The 24,606-nt window shown below is 42.5% G+C and overlaps 2 protein-coding genes across 10 annotated transcripts in view; one reads left to right on the top strand and one right to left on the bottom strand.

Moving 5' to 3' along the window:
- On the top strand, positions 1 to 17,474 carry slc39a6 (solute carrier family 39 member 6). Of its 9 annotated transcripts, XM_034554798.1 has the most exons (13): positions 1 to 128; positions 4,840 to 5,008; positions 5,372 to 6,098; positions 6,188 to 6,344; positions 6,953 to 7,135; positions 7,227 to 7,396; positions 7,829 to 8,020; positions 8,111 to 8,195; positions 8,494 to 8,871; positions 11,470 to 11,550; positions 11,690 to 11,880; positions 14,354 to 14,513; positions 14,562 to 17,474. In XM_034554798.1, exons 2-12 carry the CDS (start codon positions 4,845 to 4,847, stop codon positions 14,504 to 14,506), a joined length of 2,481 nt encoding a protein of 826 aa, XP_034410689.1. In that variant the 5' UTR covers positions 1 to 128; positions 4,840 to 4,844; the 3' UTR covers positions 14,507 to 14,513; positions 14,562 to 17,474. The 9 variants fall into 9 exon arrangements, with proteins under 9 accessions (XP_034410689.1, XP_034410690.1, XP_034410688.1 ...); XM_034554799.1 differs by having other exon boundaries at positions 4,837 to 5,008; positions 14,354 to 17,474; XM_034554797.1 differs by having other exon boundaries at positions 14,354 to 17,474.
- Positions 17,475 to 18,812: 1,338 nt separating this feature from the next.
- Positions 18,813 to 24,606, bottom strand: part of LOC117746028 — a 6,759-nt gene continuing 965 nt past the window's right edge. Inside the window, exon 3 of the mRNA XM_034554788.1 lies at positions 18,813 to 22,655. Within this exon, the coding sequence (XP_034410679.1) occupies positions 18,976 to 22,655 (3,680 nt within the window). The 3' untranslated portion in view covers positions 18,813 to 18,975. The remainder of the gene's footprint in view (positions 22,656 to 24,606) is intronic.

Raw genomic sequence — 24,606 nt, forward strand, 5'->3', positions numbered from 1 at the left:
CTGGGTTGCAACTCAGATATCCGACAGCCCCTGAAGGAGGCACACGCTCCTTCTCCTCCATTCATCATTAACCGGACCGGAGAGCGTTCACACATCAACCGAAGAAGATTCAAACAAACAGAAACACCGTAAGTCACTGCCAAACGTTTAAAAAAACCGGTGTTTATTTGTTTGTTTATTTGTTAAGCCCGATTGCAGCATGGCCGCTCCTCTGTTTCCGGGTTGTGCCGTCCCTTTTCTTTTTGTGCACACGGCACCCGGATAGTGCGGAGCGCACAACCCCAACGTGTTACTGTTTACCTCCCAGTGAGTGCGCGAGCGAGCGAGCGGGCGGCTGGGGCTTCTCTTCCCCAACTTTTTATATATATTTACTTTCTTGACGCGATGATATTTGGTTCCAAAAGTCGGGCGGAAGTGGGCCGCAGCACGAGGCCCAAGGCCCGAGCCGCCACCTGGCAGATGCCGCCCGTCAGCATCCTCCTAGACGTTTAACGAAATACCCGCCTGTGTTACGGTGTAACAGGCGACCGTGTTAACTGGCGACTCTCCGGCGAACTAGTCCGTCGTTGTAGCTGACTTCGTGAATGCCTGATTGTTTTAAATCTTTCAACACGGCGTCGAACCCTCTCACGTGTCTCCGGTCTGGGGCGAAGTTTGCAAATGTTCCTTCCTTTTGAAATGCAGTTGGTAAAGAATAGCATAACACCTCCCCGAATAAACACACATATTCGACTAATAAAAAGATGCATATATAAGATACACTTGTGTTAAAATAATTAAAACAATCCGGCATTAACGAGAGACTGCTACAACGACGGACGGGTTCGGCCGAGAGTCTCCAGTTAACACGGTTGCCTTTTACGCCGTAACACCGGCTAGCAGAGAGGCTAACCGAGCCGGAACCCCCAGACGAAGGTGAGAAAAGCGCCTCCACCACCTGTGCTGGGGGTTCCACCTGCACGTCAACCAGTAGCTGGATGAAGTACCATCCAATACAAAATAAAGTTAGTACCTTGTATGTACATGTTAGTACCATGTATGTACATGTTAGATACTTGTATGTACATGTTAGTTACTTGTATGTACATGTTAGTACCATGTATGTACATGTTAGATACTTGTATGTACATGTTAGTTACTTGTATGTACATGTTAGTTACTTGTACGTACATGTTAGTACCTTGTATGTACATGTTAGTACCATGTATGTACATGTTAGTACATGTTATTACCATGTACATACAAGTAACTAACATGTTAGTACATGTTAGTTACTTGTATGTACATGTTAGTACCTAGTATGTACATGTTAGTACATGTTGGTACCTTGTATGTACATGTTAGTTACTTGTATGTACATGTTAGTACCTTGTATGTACATGTTAGTACATGTTGGTACCTTGTTAGTACATGTTAGTACCTTGTATGTACATGTTAGTACCTTGTATGTACATGTTAGTACATTGTATGTACATGTTAGTTACTTGTATGTACATGTTAGTTACTTGTACGTACATGTTAGTACCTTGTATGTACATGTTAGTACCATGTATGTACATGTTAGTACATGTTATTACCATGTACATACAAGTAACTAACATGTTAGTACATGTTAGTTACTTGTATGTACATGTTAGTACCTAGTATGTACATGTTAGTACATGTTGGTACCTTGTATGTACATGTTAGTTACTTGTATGTACATGTTAGTACCTTGTATGTACATGTTAGTACATGTTGGTACCTTGTTAGTACATGTTAGTACCTTGTATGTACATGTTAGTACCTTGTATGTACATGTTAGTACCTTGTTAGTACATGTTAGTTACTTGTATGTACATGTTAGTACCTAGTATGTACATGTTAGTTACTTGTATGTACATGTTAGTTACTTGTATGTACATGTTAGTACCTTGTATGTACATGTTAGTTACTTGTATGTACATGTTGGTACCTTGTTAGTACATATTAGTACCTTGTATGTACATGTTAGTACCTTGTATGTACATGTTTGTACCTTGTATGTACATGTTAGTACCATGTATGTACATGTTAGTACCTTTTATGTACTTGTTAGTACATGTTAGTTACTTGTATGTACATGTTAGTACCTTGTATGTACATGTTAGTACCTTGTATGTACATGTTAGTACATGTTAGTACCTTGTTAGTACATGTTAGTTACTTGTATGTACATGTTGGTACCTTGTTAGTACATATTAGTACCTTGTATGTACATGTTAGTACCTTGTATGTACATGTTAGTACATGTTAGTACCTTGTATGTACATGTTTGTACCTTGTATGCACATGTTAGTACCATGTATGTACATGTTAGTACCTTTTATGTACTTGTTAGTACATGTTAGTACATTGTATGTACATGTTAGTTACTTGTATGTACATGTTAGTACCTTGTATGTACATGTTAGTTACTTGTATGTACATGTTAGTACCTTGTATGTACATGTTAGTACCTTGTATGTACATGTTAGTACCTTGTATGTACATGTTAGTATATTGTTAGTACATGTTAGTTACTTGTATGTACACGTTAGTACCATGTACGTACATGTTAGTACTTAGTATGTACATGTTAGTACATGTTAGTACCTTGTTAGTACATGTTAGTTACTTGTATGTACATGTTAGTACCTTGTATGTACATGTTAGTACCTTGTATGTACATGTTGGTACCTTGTATGTACATGTTGGTACCTTGTATGTACATGTTAGTACATGTTAGTTACATGTTAGTACATGTTAGTTACTTGTATGTACATGTTAGTACATTGTATGTACATGTTAGTACCTTGTATGTACATGTTAGTACCTTGTATGTACATGTTAGTACATGTTGGTACCTTGTTAGTACATGTTAGTACCTTGTATGTACATGTTAGTACCTTGTATGTACATGTTGGTACCTTGTATGTACATGTTGGTACCTTGTTAGTACATGTTAGTACCTTGTATGTACATGTTAGTACCTTGTATGTACATGTTAGTACCTAGTATGTACATGTTAGTACCTTGTATGTACATGTTAGTACCTTGTATGTACATGTTAGTACCATGTACGTACATGTTAGTACTTAGTATGTACATGTTAGTACATGTTGGTACCTTGTATGTACATGTTAGTACATGTTAGTTACTTGTATGTACATGTTAGTACCTTGTATGTACATGTTAGTACATGTTAGTTACTTGTATGTACATGTTAGTACTTAGTATGTACATGTTAGTACATGTTAGTACCTTGTATGTACATGTTAGTTACTTGTATGTACATGTTAGTACCTTGTATGTACATGTTAGTACATGTTAGTTACTTGTATGTACATGTTAGTACTTTTTATGTACATGTTAGTACCTTGTATGTACATGTTAGTTACTTGTATGTACATGTTAGTACCTTGTATGTACATGTTAGTACATGTTAGTTACTTGTATGTACATGTTAGTACCTTGTATGTACATGTTAGTACATGTTGGTACCTTGTTAGTACATGTTAGTTACTTGTATGTACATGTTAGTACTTTTTATGTACATGTTAGTACCTTGTTAGTACATGTTAGTTACTTGTATGTACATGTTAGTACCTTCTATGTACATGTTAGTACCTTGTATGTACATGTTGGTACCTTGTATGTACATGTTAGTACATGTTGGTACCTTGTATGTACATGTTAGTACCTTGTATGTACATGTTAGTACCTTGTATGTACATGTTAGTATATTGTTAGTACATGTTAGTTACTTGTATGTACACGTTAGTACCATGTACGTACATGTTAGTACTTAGTATGTACATGTTAGTACATGTTAGTACCTTGTTAGTACATGTTAGTTACTTGTATGTACATGTTAGTACCTTGTATGTACATGTTAGTACATGTTAGTTACATGTTAGTACATGTTAGTTACTTGTATGTACATGTTAGTACATTGTATGTACATGTTAGTACCTTGTATGTACATGTTAGTACATGTTGGTACCTTGTTAGTACATGTTAGTTACTTGTATGTACATGTTAGTACCATGTATGTACATGTTAGTACTTTTTATGTACATGTTAGTACCTTGTTAGTACATGTTAGTTACTTGTATGTACATGTTAGTATCTTGTTAGTACATGTTGGTACCTTGTATGTACATGTTAGTACCTTGTATGTACATGTTAGTATATTGTTAGTACATGTTAGTTACTTGTATGTACACATTAGTACCATGTACGTACATGTTAGTACTTAGTATGTACATGTTAGTACATGTTGGTACCTTGTTAGTACATGTTAGTTACTTGTATGTACATGTTAGTACCTTGTATGTACATGTTAGTACATGTTAGTTACTTGTATGTACATGTTAGTACATTGTATGTACATGTTAGTTACTTGTATGTACATGTTAGTACATGTTGGTACCTTGTTAGTACATGTTAGTTACTTGTATGTACATGTTAGTACTTTTTATGTACATGTTAGTACCTTGTTAGTACATGTTAGTTACTTGTATGTACATGTTAGTACCTTCTATGTACATGTTAGTACCTTGTATGTACATGTTGGTACCTTGTATGTACATGTTCGTACATGTTGGTACCTTGTATGTACATGTTAGTACATGTTAGTACCTTGTATGTACATGTTAGTACCTTGTATGTACATGTTAGTACCTTGTATGTACATGTTGGTACCTTGTATGTACATGTTAGTACCTTGTATGTACATGTTACCTTTATGTACATGTTAGTACCTTGTATGTACATGTTGTTACCTTTATGTACATGTGGTCATTGGCTCTAAAGCAGCTTTGTGTGTTTTCCCAGCAGAGACGATGTTGACGTTGACATTGATGTTGTTCCTCGCCGTTGTTCCTCGCGGCGGGACGTCCGGCCCAGACTGCCGCCCGTCCACCGCGGCGCGTTTACAGTCTGCTGTGGTCGACGTGCAGAGAGCCGAGCAGAGCCAGAGGCAACACCTGGAGGCGCTGTTCAACAGGTGAGCTCACGGGAGAACTCATTAAAACTGAAACATTCCCCAATTTGAAGGAATAACTGGGAGCTTTTGTTGGGATTTTGATGTTTTTGTAAATTAAACATTTTACACAGTTTAAACAGGGGTCACTTGTAGATTTAAATCCAATAAAATGTCACAATATTGTAAAATATTATATCCTTCTTAAAGTGTATTATGCCAACTTTCCTCTTGTTCTTTTAGACAAAGAAATAAATGGTAAAACTGTATTTAATAATTAAAACTGTTATTTTGTATTAAAAGTCCACTCCCATTCATAAGTAAACGTGTTTGTGCTTAAACCGTTACAAATGAAACGATTTCTGACGTTTGAATGAAACCGAACAGATATGGAGAAAACGGCACCATCTCTCTGGACGGGTTGAAGCGTCTCTTTCAGAACGTGGTGTTGTATCGCAACAGGACCGTCACGGTGCAGCGTCACCACCACCAGGGAAGCCACGCCCACCACGACCACCATGACCACAACTCGCGTATCCAGAAACGCGCTGAACCCTCTGAGAAGTCTCCAAAGACCTCTGAAGTCTCCAAAGATCAGGACGGCAACCACAGCCCGCAGAGCGAGAAGCCCGCGGCCCAGCTGATGGCGAGCTTAGATGAAGCGAGACGAGACCGCAACCTGCAGCAGCCCGGTCCTGCCGCCGGGCGGGTCCCTGAGAGCCAGACACAGGCACCTGCAGTCAGCCGGGGCGACCACGTGCACGATCATGACCACGTGCACGATCATGACCACGATCACGTGCACGATCATGACCACGATCATGACCACGATCATGACCACGTGCACGATCATGGCCACGATCACGTGCATGATCATGACCACGTGCACGATCATGACCACGATCATGACCACGTGCACGATCATGGCCACGATCACGTGCATGATCATGACCACGTGCACGATCATGACCACGATCATGACCACGTGCACGATCATGGCCACGATCACGTGCATGATCATGACCACGTGCATGATCATGACCACGTGCATGACAACGTGCACGACCACGTGAACCAGGATTTTTCTCAAAACCGAAGTGTGGACAGTATAGAGGTACGACATTATTATATTATATTATAATATATATATATAAAAATGTGTCAATCTTTCACATGAGTGCCGTTGTCGTATTTTACCTGCAGTGCCTGAACGCCTCCAGCATCCTGTCCTCACACGGGATGTCTCAGGACGCCGGAGTGACGCTTGCAGACTTCAGCTTCCTGTGCCCCGCCCTCCTCAGCCAGATGGATGGCGGAGCCTGCATCCAGCACAGAGGCCCCGCCCACCACGAGGAGAGGGGTGCGTTGATTCGTCCCGTACATTCAAACTTGTCATTTATTTCAAATGAATATAAAATAGATATTAGAGATTAATTATTATGTTTAACTTCCTGACCGCTCTGAGATCATTGTACCAAGAACGACTATAAATATAATATATTTTATTTAATTGTTACACTTCATTAACACCAAGAACAACTATAAATATAATATATTTTATTTAATTGTTACACTTCATTAACACCAAGAACAACTATAAATATAATATATTTTATTTAATTGTTACACTTCATTAACACCAAGAACGACTATAAATATAATATATTTTATTTAATTGTTACACTTCGTTAACACCAAGAACGACTATAAATATAATATATTTTAGTTACTCATCATTTGAATTGTGTGTTATTACGAAGAAAAACACTATAAATTGTATTAAATATTTGTATAACAAAAAAATATATAAATCAAACTGGAAAATGTTTAGATATTATTTAACTCTCTTTTTAATCTCTCAAACTTTGTCAAACATGTGAGAAATGATGTTTGAGATGATGATGATGACGCACCATCAACAGGAAGTTGATGAAACTGTATTGGTTTAACCCCTCTCCTCACTTCCAGACCACGCCCACCATGACCACGCCCACCATGACCACGGCCACGGGGACCACGCCCACCATGACCACGGCCACCATGACCACGGCCACGGGGACCACGCCCACCATGACCACGGCCACGGGGACCACAACCACTCGGACCACTCGGACCACTCCGGCGGAGAAAGCGCCAGAAACGTGGCGATAGGTGAGGATCTGTGATCGGAGAGGAGTGGGTGGAGCTTGTTGCTCTTCCTGGAGAAGTCTCAGTCAGGAGGCGTTTGATTTGTGCGTTGCAGCGTGGGTCGGCGGCTTCGTCTCCATCACGATCATCAGCCTGATGTCGCTGCTCGGCGTCGTGCTCATCCCGCTCATGAACAAGGTCTTCTTCAAGTTCCTCCTCAGCTTCCTGGTGGCGCTGGCGGTCGGCACGCTGAGCGGCGACGCCTTCCTCCACCTCATCCCCCACGTGAGTCCGGTTACCTTCCGGAAGGCCCCCAAAAAAAGGCGGGTTTTCTTTAAGCGATCGCCAAAACTTCTCCGTTCATCGGAGTCTTAATCGTCAGATTATCGTCTTTTCAGACGGTCCCTGAACACATCGTGACGCTTTCATCGGAAAAAGACAAATTTTTAATATTTCATAAAAAAAATGTTATTCTTCCATCTCATTTAAAAAATCTGTTAACTTTAATCAGATTGTGTTGAACATTAAACTCTGACGTCATGATGCAGTCATGTGACAATGAGGAGAAGAAACATGAGAATAGTTCAATTAATAAAGAGCTCGGTGCTCTGTACTGATCTCAGGTCAGCTTGTCACATGTTTGACTCGCCTGTAGAAGACAATGATGCATTCGGGTTCATCGCTCTCCTTGTGTGTTCATCTCTGTGGGCGCTTCAGTCTCTGGGAGGCCACCACCACCACCACCACCACGAGGCCTCTGGTACGGACGCGGCGGGGCTTCACCTCCACGAGGAGGAGGACCTGGACGGCGTGTGGAAAGGCCTGACGGCGCTGAGCGGAGTCTACGTCATGTTTCTGATCGAGCACTTCCTGACGCTGGGCAAAATGTACAAGGACAAGAAGCAGAAGGTCAGAGGTCATTTGGAGCGGCACACTGTTCGTCCTGCAGAGCGGAGGAACACAAAACTAAAAATCGACCTTTCTGCCGTCTCCCGACAGATCCACAAGAAGTGGGATCAGAACGACAAAGCGGACCCGGAGAAGCAGCCGGCGCTGGAGGAGAGCGACCTGAAGCCGACCGAAGGTGAGGCAACAAACGCAACACGGAAAGGCATGTGTTCTTTTAACGAATGTTAAGAGTTTCATCTTTCTAAAAGGTCCTCGAATGCATCATGTGCCGTCCGTCAGAACCCCTGACCCGGCCCAAACGGAGCTTTAGATTCATCAGAAACGCGTCTCATTTAAAAGAGGAGAGGCCGGAAATGTATAAACCGTTCATATGAATGTTTCTAACACTTTATAGATTCCTCTGTTTCTGTTGATCAATGACGAACGACATTTCCATATTTCAGAGGTAAGAATAACTTTCATGCTTCCTCCAGATGTGGAGACGAACGGTGCCGGCATGTTCGGCGACCACGGCGGCAGCCTGCACGGCAGGGGCGCGTCGGAGGAGGAGCAGGTGATGCTGGCGCCGCAGGCGTCCGGCGCGGGGGCCGCCGCCGCCTACACCGCCGAGGACTGCGAGAACAAGTGCCACTCCCACTTCCACGACACGGTGGGCCAGGCCGACAGCATGCACCACCACCACCACGACTACCACCACATCCTGCACCACCACCACTCCCAGAACCACCACCCTCACAGCCACACCCACTCCTACTCCGAGGAGCACTTCCAGCAGGCCGGCGTGGCCACGCTCGCCTGGATGGTCATCATGGGAGACGGGCTGCACAACTTCAGCGACGGCCTGGCTATCGGTGAGTGTCGCCGCATCGCCAAAGCTTTGAGTTCGGTATTTTGAACAGGCTTTTACCGTCGCGCGCTCTTGTAATTTAGTAATAGTCGGCTATTGTAGAAGTCAAGATAAAGATAATCCCGTATTAGTACAGCAGCAGGGACACTTACAGGATGTCAGCAAACGAGACATAGTAAAAGTATTATACAAATAATAATAACAACTATTTACATATAAAGAATATGAAGTGTAGTACAACATAGTACTGTGGCATCATAGTACTGGAGAATCGTAGTGCTATAGCATCGTAGTACTGTGGCATCGTAGCACTGTAGCATCATAGTACTGTGGCATCATAGCATCATAGTACTGTGGCATCGTAGCATCATAGTACTGTGGCATCGTAGCACTGTAGCATCATAGTACTGTGGCATCGTAGCATCATAGTACTGTGGCATCGTAGCATCATAGTACTGTGGCATCGTAGCATCATAGTGCTGTGGCATCGTAGCACTGTAGCATCATAGTACTGTGGCATCGTAGCATCATAGTACTGTGGCATCGTAGCATCATAGTGCTGTGGCATCGTAGCACTGTAGTGCTGTGGCATCATAGCATCGTAGCGCTGTGGCATCGTAGCGCTGTGGCATCGTAGCATCATAGTACTGTGGCATCATAGCATCGTAGTGCTGTGGCATCGTAGCATCATAGTACCGTGGCATCATAGCATCGTAGTGCTGTGGCATCATAGCATCGTAGTGCTGTGGCATTGTAGCATCATAGTACTGTGGCATCATAGCACCGTAGTGCTGTGGCATCATAGCATCGTAGTGCTGTGGCATCATAGCATCGTAGTGCTGTGGCATCGTAGCATCATAGTACTGTGGCATCATAGCACCGTAGTGCTGTGGCATCATAGCATCGTAGCGCTGTGGCATCGTAGCATCATAGTACTGTGGCATCATAGCACCGTAGTGCTGTGGCATCGTAGCATCGTAGTGCTGTGGCATCATAGCATCGTAGTGCTGTGGCATCATAGCATCGTAGCGCTGTGGCATCGTAGCGCTGTGGCATCGTAGCATCATAGTACTGTGGCATCATAGCATCGTAGTGCTGTGGCATCATAGCATCGTAGCGCTGTGGCATCGTAGCATCATAGTACTGTGGCATCATAGCATCGTAGTGCTGTGGCATCATAGCATCGTAGCGCTGTGGCATCGTAGCATCATAGTGCTGTGGCATCATAGCATCGTAGCGTTGTGGCATCGTAGCATCATAGTACCGTGGCATCGTAGCGTTATAGCATCATAGTACTGTTGCATCGTAGCGCTATAGCATCGTAGTACTTTAGCATCGTAGCATCATAGCGCTGTAGCATCGTAGCGCTGTAGCACTGACAGTGGGTTTGAATGTCTCCTCTCCGGTCTCAGGAGCTGTCTTCACTGAGGGTCTGTCCATCGTAGAATCATAGTACTGTAGCATCGTAGCATTATAGTACTGTAGCATCGTAGCATTATAGTACTGTAGCATCGTAGCATCATAGTACTGTAGCATCGTAGCATCATAGCGCTGTAGCACTGACGGTGGGTTTGAATGTCTCCTCTCCGCTCTCAGGAGCTGCCTTCACTGAGGGTCTGTCCATCGTAGAATCATAGTACTGTAGCATCGTAGCATTATAGTACTGTAGCATCGTAGCATCATAGTACTGTAGCATCGTAGCATCATAGCGCTGTAGCACTGACGGTGGGTTTGAATGTCTCCTCTCCGGTCTCAGGAGCTGCCTTCACTGAGGGTCTGTCCATCGTAGCATCATAGTACTGTAGCATCGTAGCATCATAGTACTGTAGCATCGTAGAATCATAGCACTGTGACGGTGGGTTTGAATGTCTCCTCTCCGGTCTCAGGAGCTGCCTTCACTGAGGGTCTGTCCATCGTAGCATCATAGTACTGTAGCATCATAGTACTGTAGCATCGTAGCATCATAGTACTGTAGCATCGTAGCGCTGTAGCACTGACGGTGGGTTTGAATGTCTCCTCTCCGGTCTCAGGAGCTGCCTTCACTGAGGGTCTGTCCATCGTAGCATCATAGTACTGTAGCATCGTAGCATTATAGTACTGTAGCATCATAGCATCGTAGCGCTGTAGCACTGACGGTGGGTTTGAATGTCTCCTCTCGGTCTCAGGAGCTGCCTTCACTGAGGGTCTGTCCATCGTAGCATCATAGTACTGTAGCATCATAGTACTGTAGCATCGTAGCATCATAGTACTGTAGCATCGTAGCGCTGTAGCACTGACGGTGGGTTTGAATGTCTCCTCTCCGGTCTCAGGAGCTGCCTTCACTGAGGGTCTGTCCATCGTAGCATCATAGTACTGTAGCATCGTAGCATTATAGTACTGTAGCATCGTAGCGCTGTAGCACTGACGGTGGGTTTGAATGTCTCCTGTCTCCTCTCGGTCTCAGGAGCTGCCTTCACTGAGGGTCTGTCCATCGTAGAATCATAGTACTGTAGCATCGTAGCATTATAGTACTGTAGCATCGTAGCATCATAGTACTGTAGCATCGTAGCATCATAGCGCTGTAGCACTGACGGTGGGTTTGAATGTCTCCTCTCGGTCTCAGGAGCTGCCTTCACTGAGGGTCTGTCCAGCGGCCTCAGCACAGCTGTGGCTGTTTTCTGTCACGAGCTGCCTCACGAGTTGGGTAAGGCCTCCATCTCTTTCATTAAGCTCCTTTTTTATGGCAGTATTATCTTGATATTCACGTGTTTCTTTTAATGTATTTGGGATTGATTGGAGTATTCCGTGATTCTCTGGAAAGACTGTTGGCTCTTGTTTCCCAGGTGACTTTGCGGTGCTCCTGAAGGCCGGCATGACGGTGCGTCAGGCCATCCTCTACAACATGCTGTCGGCCATGACGGCCTACCTGGGCGTGGTCATCGGCATCCTGATCGGTCACTACGCCGAGAACATCTGCATTTGGATCTTCGCCCTCACGGCCGGACTCTTCATGTATGTGGCTCTGGTGGACATGGTGAGTCAACTGGGACACAACTGGTCTAGCTCTGGGTTTAACTGGACTAGCTCTGGGTTTAACTGGTCTGGGTTTAACTGGACTAGCTCTGGGTTTAACTGGACTAGCTCTGGGTTTAACTGGTCTGGGTTTAACTGGACTAGCTCTGGGTTTAACTGGTCTGTGTTTAACTGGTCTAGCTCGGGGTTTAACTGGTCTAGCTCTGGGTTTAACTGGTCTACCTCTGGGTTTAACTGGTCTACCTCTGGGTTTAACTGGTCTAGCTCTGGGTTTAACTGGTCTAGCTCTGGGTTTAACTGGTCTAGCTCTGGGTTTAACTGGACTAGCTCTGGGTTTAACTGGACTAGCTCTGGGTTTAACTGGACTAGCTCTGGGTTTAACTGGACTAGCTCTGGGTTTAACTGGTCTAGCTCTGGGTTTAACTGGTCTAGCTCTGGGTTTAACTGGTCTGGGTTTAACTGGTCTAGCTCTGGGTTTAACTGGTCTAGCTCTGGGTTTAACTGGTCTGTGTTTAACTGGTCTAGCTCTGGGTTTAACTGGTCTAGCTCTGGGTTTAACTGGTCTGGGTTTAACTGGACTAGCTCTGGGTTTAACTGGTCTAGCTCTGGGTTTAACTGGACTAGCTCTGGGTTTAACTGGTCTAGCTCTGGGTTTAACTGGACTAGCTCTGGGTTTAACTGGTCTAGCTCTGGGTTTAACTGGACTAGCTCTGGGTTTAACTGGTCTAGCTCTGGGTTTAACTGGTCTACCTCTGGGTTTAACTGGACTAGCTCTGGGTTTAACTGGACTAGCTCTGGGTTTAACTGGTCTAGCTCTGGGTTTAACTGGACTAGCTCTGGGTTTAACTGGTCTGTGTTTAACTGGTCTAGCTCTGGGTTTAACTGGTCTGTGTTTAACTGGTCTAGCTCTGGGTTTAACTGGTCTAGCTCTGGGTTTAACTGGTCTAGCTCTGGGTTTAACTGGTCTGGGTTTAACTGGACTAGCTCTGGGTTTAACTGGTCTAGCTCTGGGTTTAACTGGACTAGCTCTGGGTTTAACTGGTCTAGCTCTGGGTTTAACTGGTCTGTGTTTAACTGGTCTAGCTCGGGGTTTAACTGGTCTGGGTTTAACTGGTCTAGCTCTGGGTTTAACTGGTCTGGGTTTAACTGGACTAGCTCTGGGTTTAACTGGTCTAGCTCTGGGTTTAACTGGTCTGTGTTTAACTGGACTAGCTCTGGGTTTAACTGGACTAGCTCTGGGTTTAACTGGTCTAGCTCTGGGTTTAACTGGTCTAGCTCTGGGTTTAACTGGTCTAGCTCTGGGTTTAACTGGTCTGTGTTTAACTGGTCTAGCTCTGGGTTTAACTGGTCTAGCTCTGGGTTTAACTGGTCTAGCTCTGGGTTTAACTGGTCTAGCTCTGGGTTTAACTGGTCTAGCTCTGGGTTTAACTGGTCTGTGTTTAACTGGTCTAGCTCTGGGTTTAACTGGTCTAGCTCTGGGTTTAACTGGTCTAGCTCTGGGTTTAACTGGTCTGTGTTTAACTGGTCTAGCTCTGGGTTTAACTGGTCTAGCGAGTTCAGCGAGGTGAACCTAAAGGCAACACTAATAAAAAGACCTTGTGAAAACATCCACATATACAAACAAACCTCCAGACCAGTTGTATCTGGATTTTTAAAGACCTACATGCACCTTTCTGTAGTGCATCTATGGGAGGAGAAAAAAAGCAATAATTTAAGGTGCTGGCAAATCTGTGCGTGCCGAGAGATTAAATCCACTAGCAGAAGTTATTCATTAATCACTGCTCAGCTGTTTCCCACCGAGTCCGGAGGCCCGAGACCCCTCATCCAGTCAGCAGCGTCTGTTCTGTGGACTCAGAGAGCAGCAGCCGTCAACACCAGCTGGCCCCTTCACACACACGCACACACACACGCACACACACACACACACACACACACACACACACACACACACACACACACACACACACACACACAACTCTGTAACATGTGACACACAGAGGGGCGTTGTCACAAACCGCTGCTGTTTGGGAGAAACAAAGTGCGAAGGCCGCCCTCTAGTGGCCACCGCCCTGCACCGCACTCTCAAGACAGGACGCCTTGTTGCGTCGTCACATGACTATATATATATATTCCCCATTATAATAACGGCTCGTTACCAGTCCAGCCGGTAGTCGACGGCTCATAAGAATGGACGTAGCCGTCGCTCTGTGGACGTATTTGAAGCCTCGAGTTCGCCGATTTTGGCCGATTCCATGTTTTTCTTGTAACCAGTGAACAGGAAGTACATGCCCTGCTTTATGGGCGGGGCTACCGTGTGATTGACAGGTGTCTACCACTCACTTCCTGTATACACCTGTTTGAGAGAGAAACAAGAAACTCGAGGCTTCAGATGTGTCCACTTGTTACAAACCGCCCGTGTATAAGAAGCACAAGCAACATGATAAAGTTATTAATTGATCGTTGTATCCTCGCAGGTGCCCGAGATGTTGCACAACGACGCCGGGGACCACGGCTTCAGCCACTGCGGCTACTTCCTGCTGCAGAACACCGGCATCCTGCTGGGCTTCGGCATCATGCTGTTGATCGCCATTTTTGAGCACAAAATCCAGCTGGACCTGGGATACTGAAGGAGAGGCCCCTCCTCCCACTGAAGGAGAGGCTCCTCCTCCCACTGAAGGAGAGGCCCCTCCTCCCACTGAAGGAGAGGCTCCTCCTCCCACTGAAGGAGAGGCCCCTCCTCCCACTGAAGGAGAGGCCCCTCCTCCCACTGAAGGAGAGGCCCCTCCTCCCACTGAAGGAGAGGCCCCTCCTCCCACTGAAGGATAGGCTCCTCCTCCTCGGCTGCATGTCAGAAGTGTAGTGTGTGTGTTTTCATTTTATTTTGTTCTATTTCTTAGTTTTTATGGCTCCAGACAGTCGTGCCGGCTCGATAGTTTTGTATTTTCCCACGACGTGTGAAGAGGCATCAGTTGAAACAGGAACTCTCCATGTTGACGTTCGGTCAGCTGACAAAGAACGTTGTGTTTTTTTTTTTTTTCTTGCACTGCGAGTCTCGAGTCTTCGGAAACATCAAAGTAAGACCCCCCCCCCCCTCCACATTAACGTTCAGGCCCTTTTGATTACAGCAGTTCATATTTACGATAAATCCAGTAGGACCTGAAAGCAGCACGAGAAAGTCGTTTTGTCGCCCGTGAGCTTGTTTCCCATATTTGAGTCAGTATTTTATTTATTATTCAGCGTTATGTCTGATTTCGTCATAATTATTTATTTATATGACGTTTATGTCATCAGGGAGCCAACGTGTCCAAAATTATTCCAAATTATCAAAAATATATTCCCATATCTTAGTCAAGACCAGATTTTCTGAGAGAGAACCACATTAATGAGATCCAGTTAAAAAAAAAAGCATTTTTCCTGAGAGAATTAATTATTCATAATAATAACTAATATGAGTGTGTTTGCTGTTGATGGGTTAACGGTTTCTACCCGGCAACAGACGGAAGCAAAAGTTATAAAAAAGTGCCTTCTGCAGCGTTAAAAACGGAACGCGTCGTCTGTCCGCTCCAATTAATTTAAATGCATAAACGAATGTGTAATAATAAACACACTGGTTGCCGTAGCAACCTGCAGGAAGCGTCGAGCCGTCGTTACATTTTTTTTTTTACGTGTGCGCGTTCGGCCTAAACCAGGAAGTCCAGTCCAGGTCTCGGCCGCGGTTCACCGGCTACGGTCCCGTTTGGCAAAGAAGCCGCTTGACGGATTCCAGAAGAAGTCCTCGAACGCACCGATCTGACGGAGATTATTTTCCCGAGATCGTTGTTTGATGTTTGTGAAACGAGGAGAACGAGGAGCCTCAAACGAGCTCATCATTTGGAACTCGAGGCCATTTAACATTCACATTCATCTTCAGACTTTTTCTAAGTTAAAAAAACAAAACGCATCGGAGAGCTTTTCCCAGCGCGGTCGCTGCTGACCTTTGACCTTTGACCTCTCGGGGATGTTCGCACAAGTCCAGAGAAGATGCTGCGAAATTAGGATGAAAAATGGTGGCGACAAAAAGGGGAACACGGCTTGGTGTGTTTTTATTTTTGTATGAATATATTTTTATTAACTATTGTTACGGTCGGGAGTCCGAGTGGCGGCTCGCTCGCCGTCAGTGTTACGATGTCATCGACGGTCCAAACGCCGGATGGTCACGAAGTCGTTTTAAACGAGTTCCCACGATGTTTTTGTTCAGGTCAAAATCAATAAACAAGAAGTTCCCCTTCAAAAAGATAAGTTAAGTGGATGTGTGTATTAATGTGCAATATGCTGTCTGTATATTAATGTACAATATGCTGTATATTAATGTACAATATGCTGTATATTAATGTACAATATGCTGTATATTAATGTACAATATGCTGTCTGTGTATTAATGTACAATATGCTGTATATTAATGTACAATATGCTGTATATTAATGTACAATATGCTGTATATTAATGTACAATATGCTGTCTGTGTATTAATGTACAATATGCTGTATATTAATGTACAATATGCTGTATATTAATGTACAATATGCTGTCTGTATATTAATGTACAATATGCTGTATATTAATGTACAATATGCTGTATATTAATGTACAATATGCTGTCTGTATATTAATGTACAATATGCTGTCTGTATATTAATGTACAATATGCTGTATATTAATGTACAATATGCTGTATATTAATGTACAATATGCTGTATATTAATGTACAATATGCTGTCTGTGTATTAATGTACAATATGCTGTATATTAATGTACAATATGCTGTATATTAATGTACAATATGCTGTCTGTATATTAATGTACAATATGCTGTGTATTAATGTACAATATGCTGTATATTAATGTACAATATGCTGTCTGTATATTAATGTACAATATGCTGTATATTAATGTACTCGACTGCAGGATGTGTTACATTTTGTTCTTTTATGTTTTTGTCTCAAACAATGAAGACGTCCCACAATGCACCGCTGCAATGTAAACAATTCATGGCCTTTTTTTAAAAAACTTTTTTGATTTTTCAAGAGACGATTTTTAAGTCTTTAAAGATCTGTTAAACGCAGATTTTACTTTAATTTCTTACGATGTTTGCTGGTTTTATTTTTGTCGTATTCACCGTGAGAACGTCCCCCCAAAAAAACAACTCTTTATTTTCTGAGATGGCACTTTTGCTTTTACGGCCAAAAAAGTAACATGTTAAAAAATAATAATTGTGTTTAAAACGAGAACAAAGTGTTTTTTTTATTTATTTATTTCTGCTTAGAAGCTGAAATCATCACTTTGTTTATGTAGAAACTTTTATTTTCTGTCTAACAAGCATGCAGGATTTTCTAGATGCTAAATGTAAAGAAAAATATGCAAAATGTGAACAAAAGTTAAAGAACCATTAAAATTCAACGACTTGACGTTGAATTGTTCTGCAAAGAAAACGACCATCGAGTCCAAATTCTGCCAAATAATGAATTATGCTGGTGTTTCTGTTATTTTGTCCACCTCTGTATTGATCCATAACCTCGCTCCAACATTCCTCCACTCAAATAAACTTGGTCACCTTCCGTGTGTTTCATCATTATGTCACAGGAAGTGATGTCACAGGAAGTGATGTCACAGGAAGTGATGTCACAATCTGGGCTCGCCGTTGTCTCGTTGAACTGACGCTAGTACTATCGGCTTCATGTAGTAAAAGTACACTAGTACTATCGGCTTCATGTAGTAAAAGTACACTAGTACTATCGGCTTCATGTAGTAAAAGTACACTAGTACTATCGGCTTCATGTAGTAAAAGTACACTAGTACTATCGGCTTCATGTAGTAAAAGTACACTAGTACTATCGGCTTCATGTAGTAAAAGTACACTAGTACTATCGGCTTCATGTAGTAAAAGTACACTAGTACTATCGGCTTCATGTAGTAAAAGTACACTAGTACTATCGGCTTCATGTAGTAAAAGTACACTAGTACTATCGGCTTCATGTAGTAAAAGTACACTAGTACTAGACTGATGTACTTGTACATAATATGTTATAAAGTATTCACAGTAAGATTAAATCTGAAAACGGGGGAACGAGTGTTTTAATATTTATTATCATGTGTTATTTATTTGTTGATGTACACTAACCAGTATTTTTAGTCCTGGAGAAGATTATAAAAATAAAGAACTGCTGAAATACTTTTAGAATTACTTTTAGAATAAAAAGAACACAAATAGAGTGAGAAGTATTTCAGTATATTATATATGACAATAATAATATTAAATAATAAGGATTAAAAAGTAAAATTCACATTGTTTACTCATTAAGGTTAAACTGATATGTAACCTTTACCTGAGCTGGAAATATTAATACAAAAATATGAATGAGACAGAAAGAGAAAAACACAGATCCAACTAAATCAATTTATTATCACCTCTTAAATCACATTGAAATAATTAAACAAGCACATGTTCTCCCACATCTGTAAATGTAATAATAATTAAATGTGATTATGTCTTAAATACCTTAAATACTAATGTATTTAAAAAAACAATTGGGCCACAAAAAGCATCAGAAAACCCATTAAAATATGTAATAATGCTACATTCATAAGTTTGGTGGACTGGTTTCACACTCCATCCCTCAACTATTCACCACTAAGAAGAACCTCCCAGTCGGCAGCTTTAACCAAAAGAAAGCTACAAAAAAACAAACAATTTAATTATGTAAAAAGAAAAACCCAAAAAACATTTATGGTTTCTGTCTTTTGATTTTTGACATTTTCACAAAGTACAAAAGAAGTTACCGTAACTACCAATAAACTACCGATTATGAATCTTACATCTTTATTCTGAATACTAAGCAGATCATGAACAAAAGTATAGTTCTCAGCCAATTAAAACTCTTCTTTTTCATCCATTGAAGGAATTTGTCTTTTCTGATAACGTGTCACGCTAACTCGCACAATCATCCTAACAACACAAAAAATATAGACGTCGCGATTGTACTCGTCGACACGCAGACGGCAATACTCTGGGTTCTGCTTCATTCTGGTTCACGTTGTCACGGCAACCTCACAGCGACGCTACAACCTAAACCTCTCGAACCAACCCTTCTTTTCTTTCCTCTGCCGTTGTTCTTGGACCGGCTCCTCCTCCTTTTTCGTGAGTTTGGCTCGTTTGGCTATTTTGCAGCAGATTTTCGCTTTGTCCTTCAACTCCATCAAAGACTGAATCCGAGCCTCGTAGCCCGGTTCGGCCTCCGACCTTTCGCCTTCTATCATCATGTCGATTAACTCCGGGGTGGTGAGCGGGTTCGGCCTCAGGGATATCTCCTGCAGACGAGTTATGGAGTGAGTGCACTGATCCAGGAGGGAGACCATCATGACGTGAAGCACAGCGATCTCTTCCTCCTGCCTCTCAATCAGTTCCTGAACGGTCATCTTTCCTTCGGTGGCTTTTTTGTACTTGTCCTTGAGCTCCTGCAGCGTTCGCTTCTCTTTGACAGGGACATACTCCCATCTGTACGTCTGGTTGGAATGCAGATTCCAGATGCATTTTCCAGGGCAGACTTTGCACATCCCGAACTTATCCATTGCTAAACAGCTATGTTTCTCCTCATCGTTGGGTACATAGCATGGGTAGTGGCATGTTATTGAACATTTCTGGCAGTTGGTGATGTACTCTCCTTTGTTCGTGAGCGGTCTTTGGACTCCCATAATAACCTCCACGTCGATCTCAAAGTTTTCATTTGCAGTCATGGCTGTTTCGTGCTCTTTAATCTTTTCTTTTGTTGACTTGATTTGTTCAAGTTTTGCTAATCCGGCTTTAATCTGCTGTTTTACACCTTCGATGGCAGCTTCAAGGTGCTTCCGTTCTTTGAGAACCTCTTTGGTCATCAGCAGGCTTTTGGTTGTCATTTTACCCAAAGCAGTGAAGAACCTGCCCATGCTTTTGGCCCCCATGTTCCAAAACATTTGGTCAAACTCGTCATTGTCGTCAGAATCCTCGTCCCAGTCGCCGCTGCTGCTGCTTCTCTTGTGTGCAAACAATGCAGAGTTGTTGAACTTGAAGTGAACCGGGAGCCCAATGTCGTTTTTTGGACATGGGATCTTAGCGGCGTTGATTGCCTCAAGAACCGGTGGGTGCTTTCCATCTGCAAAAGTCACCAGCATCTGAATGTTCTCTCCCACATCTTTGCCAAAGATGGAGAGCACCGAATCAAACACATACCGTTGTGTTGCGGTTAGTCGTGCAAGAGAGGCCTGAGTCACAAAACACACTGCATCAATCTCACTGACTCCGTCAACAGAGGTGAAAAGCCTCCGGATTTGCTCTGTGATCTCTTTGTCTCTTACTATGCCTCTTGTATCCCCAAAGCCTGGAGTGTCAACGATGGTCAGAGAGAAAGGGATCTGAAATCCCTCCTGGTGGTTGACTTTGTACACAGTGACTTCAGAAGTCTGGCTGTGAGCTTGTGATTTCGTTTGATCCTCACAAACTAACTGGAATCTGAAAGTGTCCTTCCACTCCACACCAACAATGTAGTTGATCATTCCATTGATCAGAGTAGACTTTCCTGCTCCGGTGGCTCCAAGAAGCATTATTGTGCGATTTGGCCTCATGGTTTCTTTGCCAAAGTCATATTTCCGGCATCCATCGATCTCCATATCTTCTTCTGTCAGAGGCAGTTTGTAAACTGAGGGAGAATTAGAATTCATCCTTTTGCTGATATGTTTTAGGTATTCTGCAAGACGTGCAAATTCACGTGTAGTTGTGCGGACACGAACAGTGATGCTTTCTTTGCTTTTGCCGGCTAATCCACAATCACATCTGACCTTGACAACATATTCTGTCCCTGAGTGAAGTCCTGAAATGAACGCCTTCTCAGCCGTTGACATCGTTTGGTTCCATTGGAGGTCTTCGTTGTCCGGCTTGGCGTACTCCAGGATGTAGCTCATAATGTGGACATCCTGTCCAAGCTCAGCAGGTTTCTCCCAGCTGACTGATATCCCTCCTGAGTCTGCTTCAACTTGAGGTTCTCCAGGAGGGCTGCAAGGTAAGGTTTTAATGGAACCACTGACTTCATTGGCCGGCCCAACACCTGCTGAGGTCACTGCTCTGCATCTGAACACATAGTCTGTGTTAGGACTCAGATCGCTCACTGTGACTTCTTCTTCTTTTGATGCTGTCTTCTGTTTCCATCCTTCCTCTCCACTGACACAGTACTCAACAGAGTAGGAGGTGATGTTCTCTACTCCAAATTTGGGTGGAGAAATCTTCAGCGTCACACTGTTGTGGTTGATCTCAATTACTGTTCCTGCTTCAGGCTTTGAAGGCGGCTCATAGTTCTCATTGACAGAAAACACATCTTCATAAAGGTAGATGCTTGAACCTTTCTGGGCCTCATTTGGTAATCCCAAGGTCAAGAACTTAATGTTCTTGTTCTCCTTGTTGGCCTCTGCAAAATCACTGAAGAGCTTTGCTTTCTGCCTCAATGTATCTGTGACTTTGTGGGAAAGGAACCATTGTTCCTTCTCTAGATCCTGAGTGTGTGCATCTTGAGGGATGCCTTGTGTTTGTCTTAAGTAGTGTGATAAAGTTGAGAGGTACGATTCATAACTCCCCAGTGAGGTGAAGACAAAACACATCACGTGTTCTGCATTGAGAATTTCTTCATGAAGATCATTTTGAGATGAAAGGATCTTGGTGTTTTTCATCATCTTGGTGAAAGACCTTAAAATATAAACTTCTTTGTCTTTACAGTCCATCCACTCGTTCAGGTTGTTGCTGTTGAAAGGAGAAGAAAGTATTTGCTTCAGGATGTCTGCGAGCACGGCCTCCTCTTCTCCTCCTCCTCGGATTGATGGAAGTCTCTTTGCCAAAGTTCGTTGGAGTTCCAGTCTGAACTCGGAGCACATCTCTCTAAAGGTTTTTATCTTTTTGCCAATCTGTGGGAACTGCTGTGCAGTGGTGGTTCTCAATGCATCTTTGCACCTCATTTCCAGCTCACTGAAGTCCTCCAGGACACTCTGGGATTCGTTAACTAATCTTATACTTATCTGACGTACGAGTTTAGCAGCAGTAGAATCTAAAGTGGTCAATGGCAACAGCCAGACCGTCATTGGTACGGCGTTCTCTCCGTTGGCTCCCAACAGTCTCGGCAGACTTTGGTAGACTTCTACTGCCTCCTGAAAGGTCACAGGGTTCTTTTTAAGAGAAAAGTCTCCATGGAATTTGCAGGAGAATTTATCAACATATTCCCTGTCCTTGTCTTTCATCTTCAGGGCACCTTCACCCTCTATCGCAATGCCGGGAATCATCTTGATCATCACCGTCAGGTTGCCCTGGATGTCTTGATGAGTTTCTGTTTCAGACACCTCACGGTCAAAGACAAAGAAGGCTTGTGCCCCATAAAGAACAGCTGTGACTACATGTGTTGCTATTCCTTTATCAAAGACATACGGATGCTTTATATTGTTTCTTCCAAGATGATTCATGGACAGTTTCTGGAACTTTGTGGTAGTTTTGTAGCTTAGTGTTACTCTGGCCTGATGTCTGGAAGTCTTACTGTCGTTCAGGTACTTGGCCGATCCTCCAACCTTCACCAGTCCACCTAAGAAACTTGCTTTCAGAGAGGCTTCAACATTTAATGCTAAAGATTTATCGTCAATAGATTCAGATGTAACTATCCCAAATTCACTGCTAGGTTTTGTTATTTCTTTTGCATTCTTTTCCAGGTCATCGTAGTCCCACAGTGTCATGCCTGCCAAAAAAGTAGTGAGGAAATTACTCATAGATACATTATATTATATACATATAATATATACATACAAATACTTTCAAATTACTACTTGTTGAACTCATTGTTTGGATTGTGACTCATGAAAGGGATTTCCCATTATAATTATCAACAATTGCATTTTGGATACGTAACCCAAAGTAACGTTCATTTTGGATATGTACAATGACTGGAAATATGGCAAACCATCTTAACATTACATTACATGTCATAACATGTATTAGAGATCTGGAATTCAAATTAAAGATATTAACATCATTTTTGACTCGTCGTAATTACATTGACTATTCATAATTTCTATTCAAGATATCTATAACGTCGTTCTGACTCGTCAAAACTGAATTATAGATATCAGCGGCATCGTCACTGAAAACTCACGCATCTGAATGACAAATCCAGACATCTGCAATTTTGTTATAACTACTCCAAATAATGGTTGCGGATATCTAAAACGTTGATATGACAGTTTATATTGTTTATTTATTACATTGCTCATGCAGGGCTTCCTGATAAATAATAACCCAACAAAGCATTTGAACAGTGTCAGCATGGCGGTTGCTGTTGATTTGAAAGAAAATGCCATGAAATAGTAAGATCATCAAGGAATGAATGAGAGCGTCATTCACTAAAGAGTTGTGGTAGAAGTTTACAGCATATTGTATATTAATCATCGCCAGACACACGTGGGACCCACGACGAAGCATTACAGTGCCATATTATAATTAAATAGCAAGCCACTCCCGCCTCAAACGCTCCTTGATATCTCATTGTGTACAGAAGATATGGACCAATAAACGTCTAAGGGGCGTGGCTTAGTACATCAATACACAGAACTTAAAAAATACTTGGCCTATCAACACCAAATGTAGCGCATATATTAATGTCGCTATATGTTAACACAAGGGGGCGCCACAGTTAATCGCCCAATTTCTGTATGTTTTGCCAATTTCTATGGTTTTCAGGCATCGTACTTTAATGAACTCCTCTTACAATTTTTTTAAGATCAACTTCTAATTTGTTCCGGGTGAGCTGAAGATCTTTATGATGAAAAGTTATCAAAATGGTAAGTTGTCCTTGAACGACCTTGAAGTGGCAGTCATTTCCCGCCCATTTTGAATTCTGTGAAAAAAACATAATTGGCCACTTCTCCTTTACGCTGGGTCCGATTCATACCAAACTTTTTATTGATCATAATTGATTACCTACAATATAGGATATATGGACCAAAAAACCTCTTAGGGGCGTGTCTTGTTTTCCAATGATCATAACTTCAACACTATTCGGACTAATCACTCGAAACTTACAGTATATGTGCACATTGCATCCTGTAAAATGCAGATACAATATCGTGCCATTTGAACACCAGGGGGCGCTACAATAATTTGCCCAATTTCGCAGTTTTGGGCATTTTTCGCTTGTTTTTGTCGCTTTTCGCCGTTATACATTTAAGGTTTCCTCCCTCAAAACTTATTTAATCTTGTTTCCAGGATGATCTGAAGGCCTTAAAGATGAATAGTTAGAAAAATTGTGACTTTTCACCAAACACCCACTTTCTGTGTTTTGTTATGTTATAGACTGTTGCTTTAACTGATCTAATCCTTCCAAAATAAGGCCTAGTCAAGACCTAAACACATTTACGTGAAAAAACATTTGAATTTGTAATAGAAAAAATAAAATGAAAAGTTTTAGACCATAATGTATTCTACTTAGACCGTAATGTTATCGTTAAAAAGAATTGCTCTCTAGTGCCCCCTCAAAGTTTGACCGGTGACGCCCCACACCCAAATTGTCCAATTGACGTGAAATAAATTTTTCACACATGTTCATGTTCTTTACCTGCTCTACAAAAAAGCCTCTCAGACTCCTAAGCTCCGCCTACTTAGATTTTCCGCCATTTTGAATTTGGTGAAAAACA

Source organism: Cyclopterus lumpus, chromosome 17 (genome assembly GCF_009769545.1).
Source record: "Cyclopterus lumpus isolate fCycLum1 chromosome 17, fCycLum1.pri, whole genome shotgun sequence".
In the NCBI taxonomy this organism is placed as follows: Eukaryota; Metazoa; Chordata; class Actinopteri; order Perciformes; family Cyclopteridae; genus Cyclopterus; species Cyclopterus lumpus.

Coding starts and splice junctions, on each gene's coding strand:
- slc39a6 (XM_034554799.1), top strand. CDS start 4,845: ATGTTGACGTTGACATTGATGTTGTTCCTCGCCGTTGTTCCTCGCGGC. Junction 5,009..5,371: donor CTGGAGGCGCTGTTCAACAG/GTGAGCTCACGG, acceptor GAAACCGAACAG/ATATGGAGAAAACGGCACCA. Junction 11,881..14,353: donor ATGTGGCTCTGGTGGACATG/GTGAGTCAACTG, acceptor GTATCCTCGCAG/GTGCCCGAGATGTTGCACAA.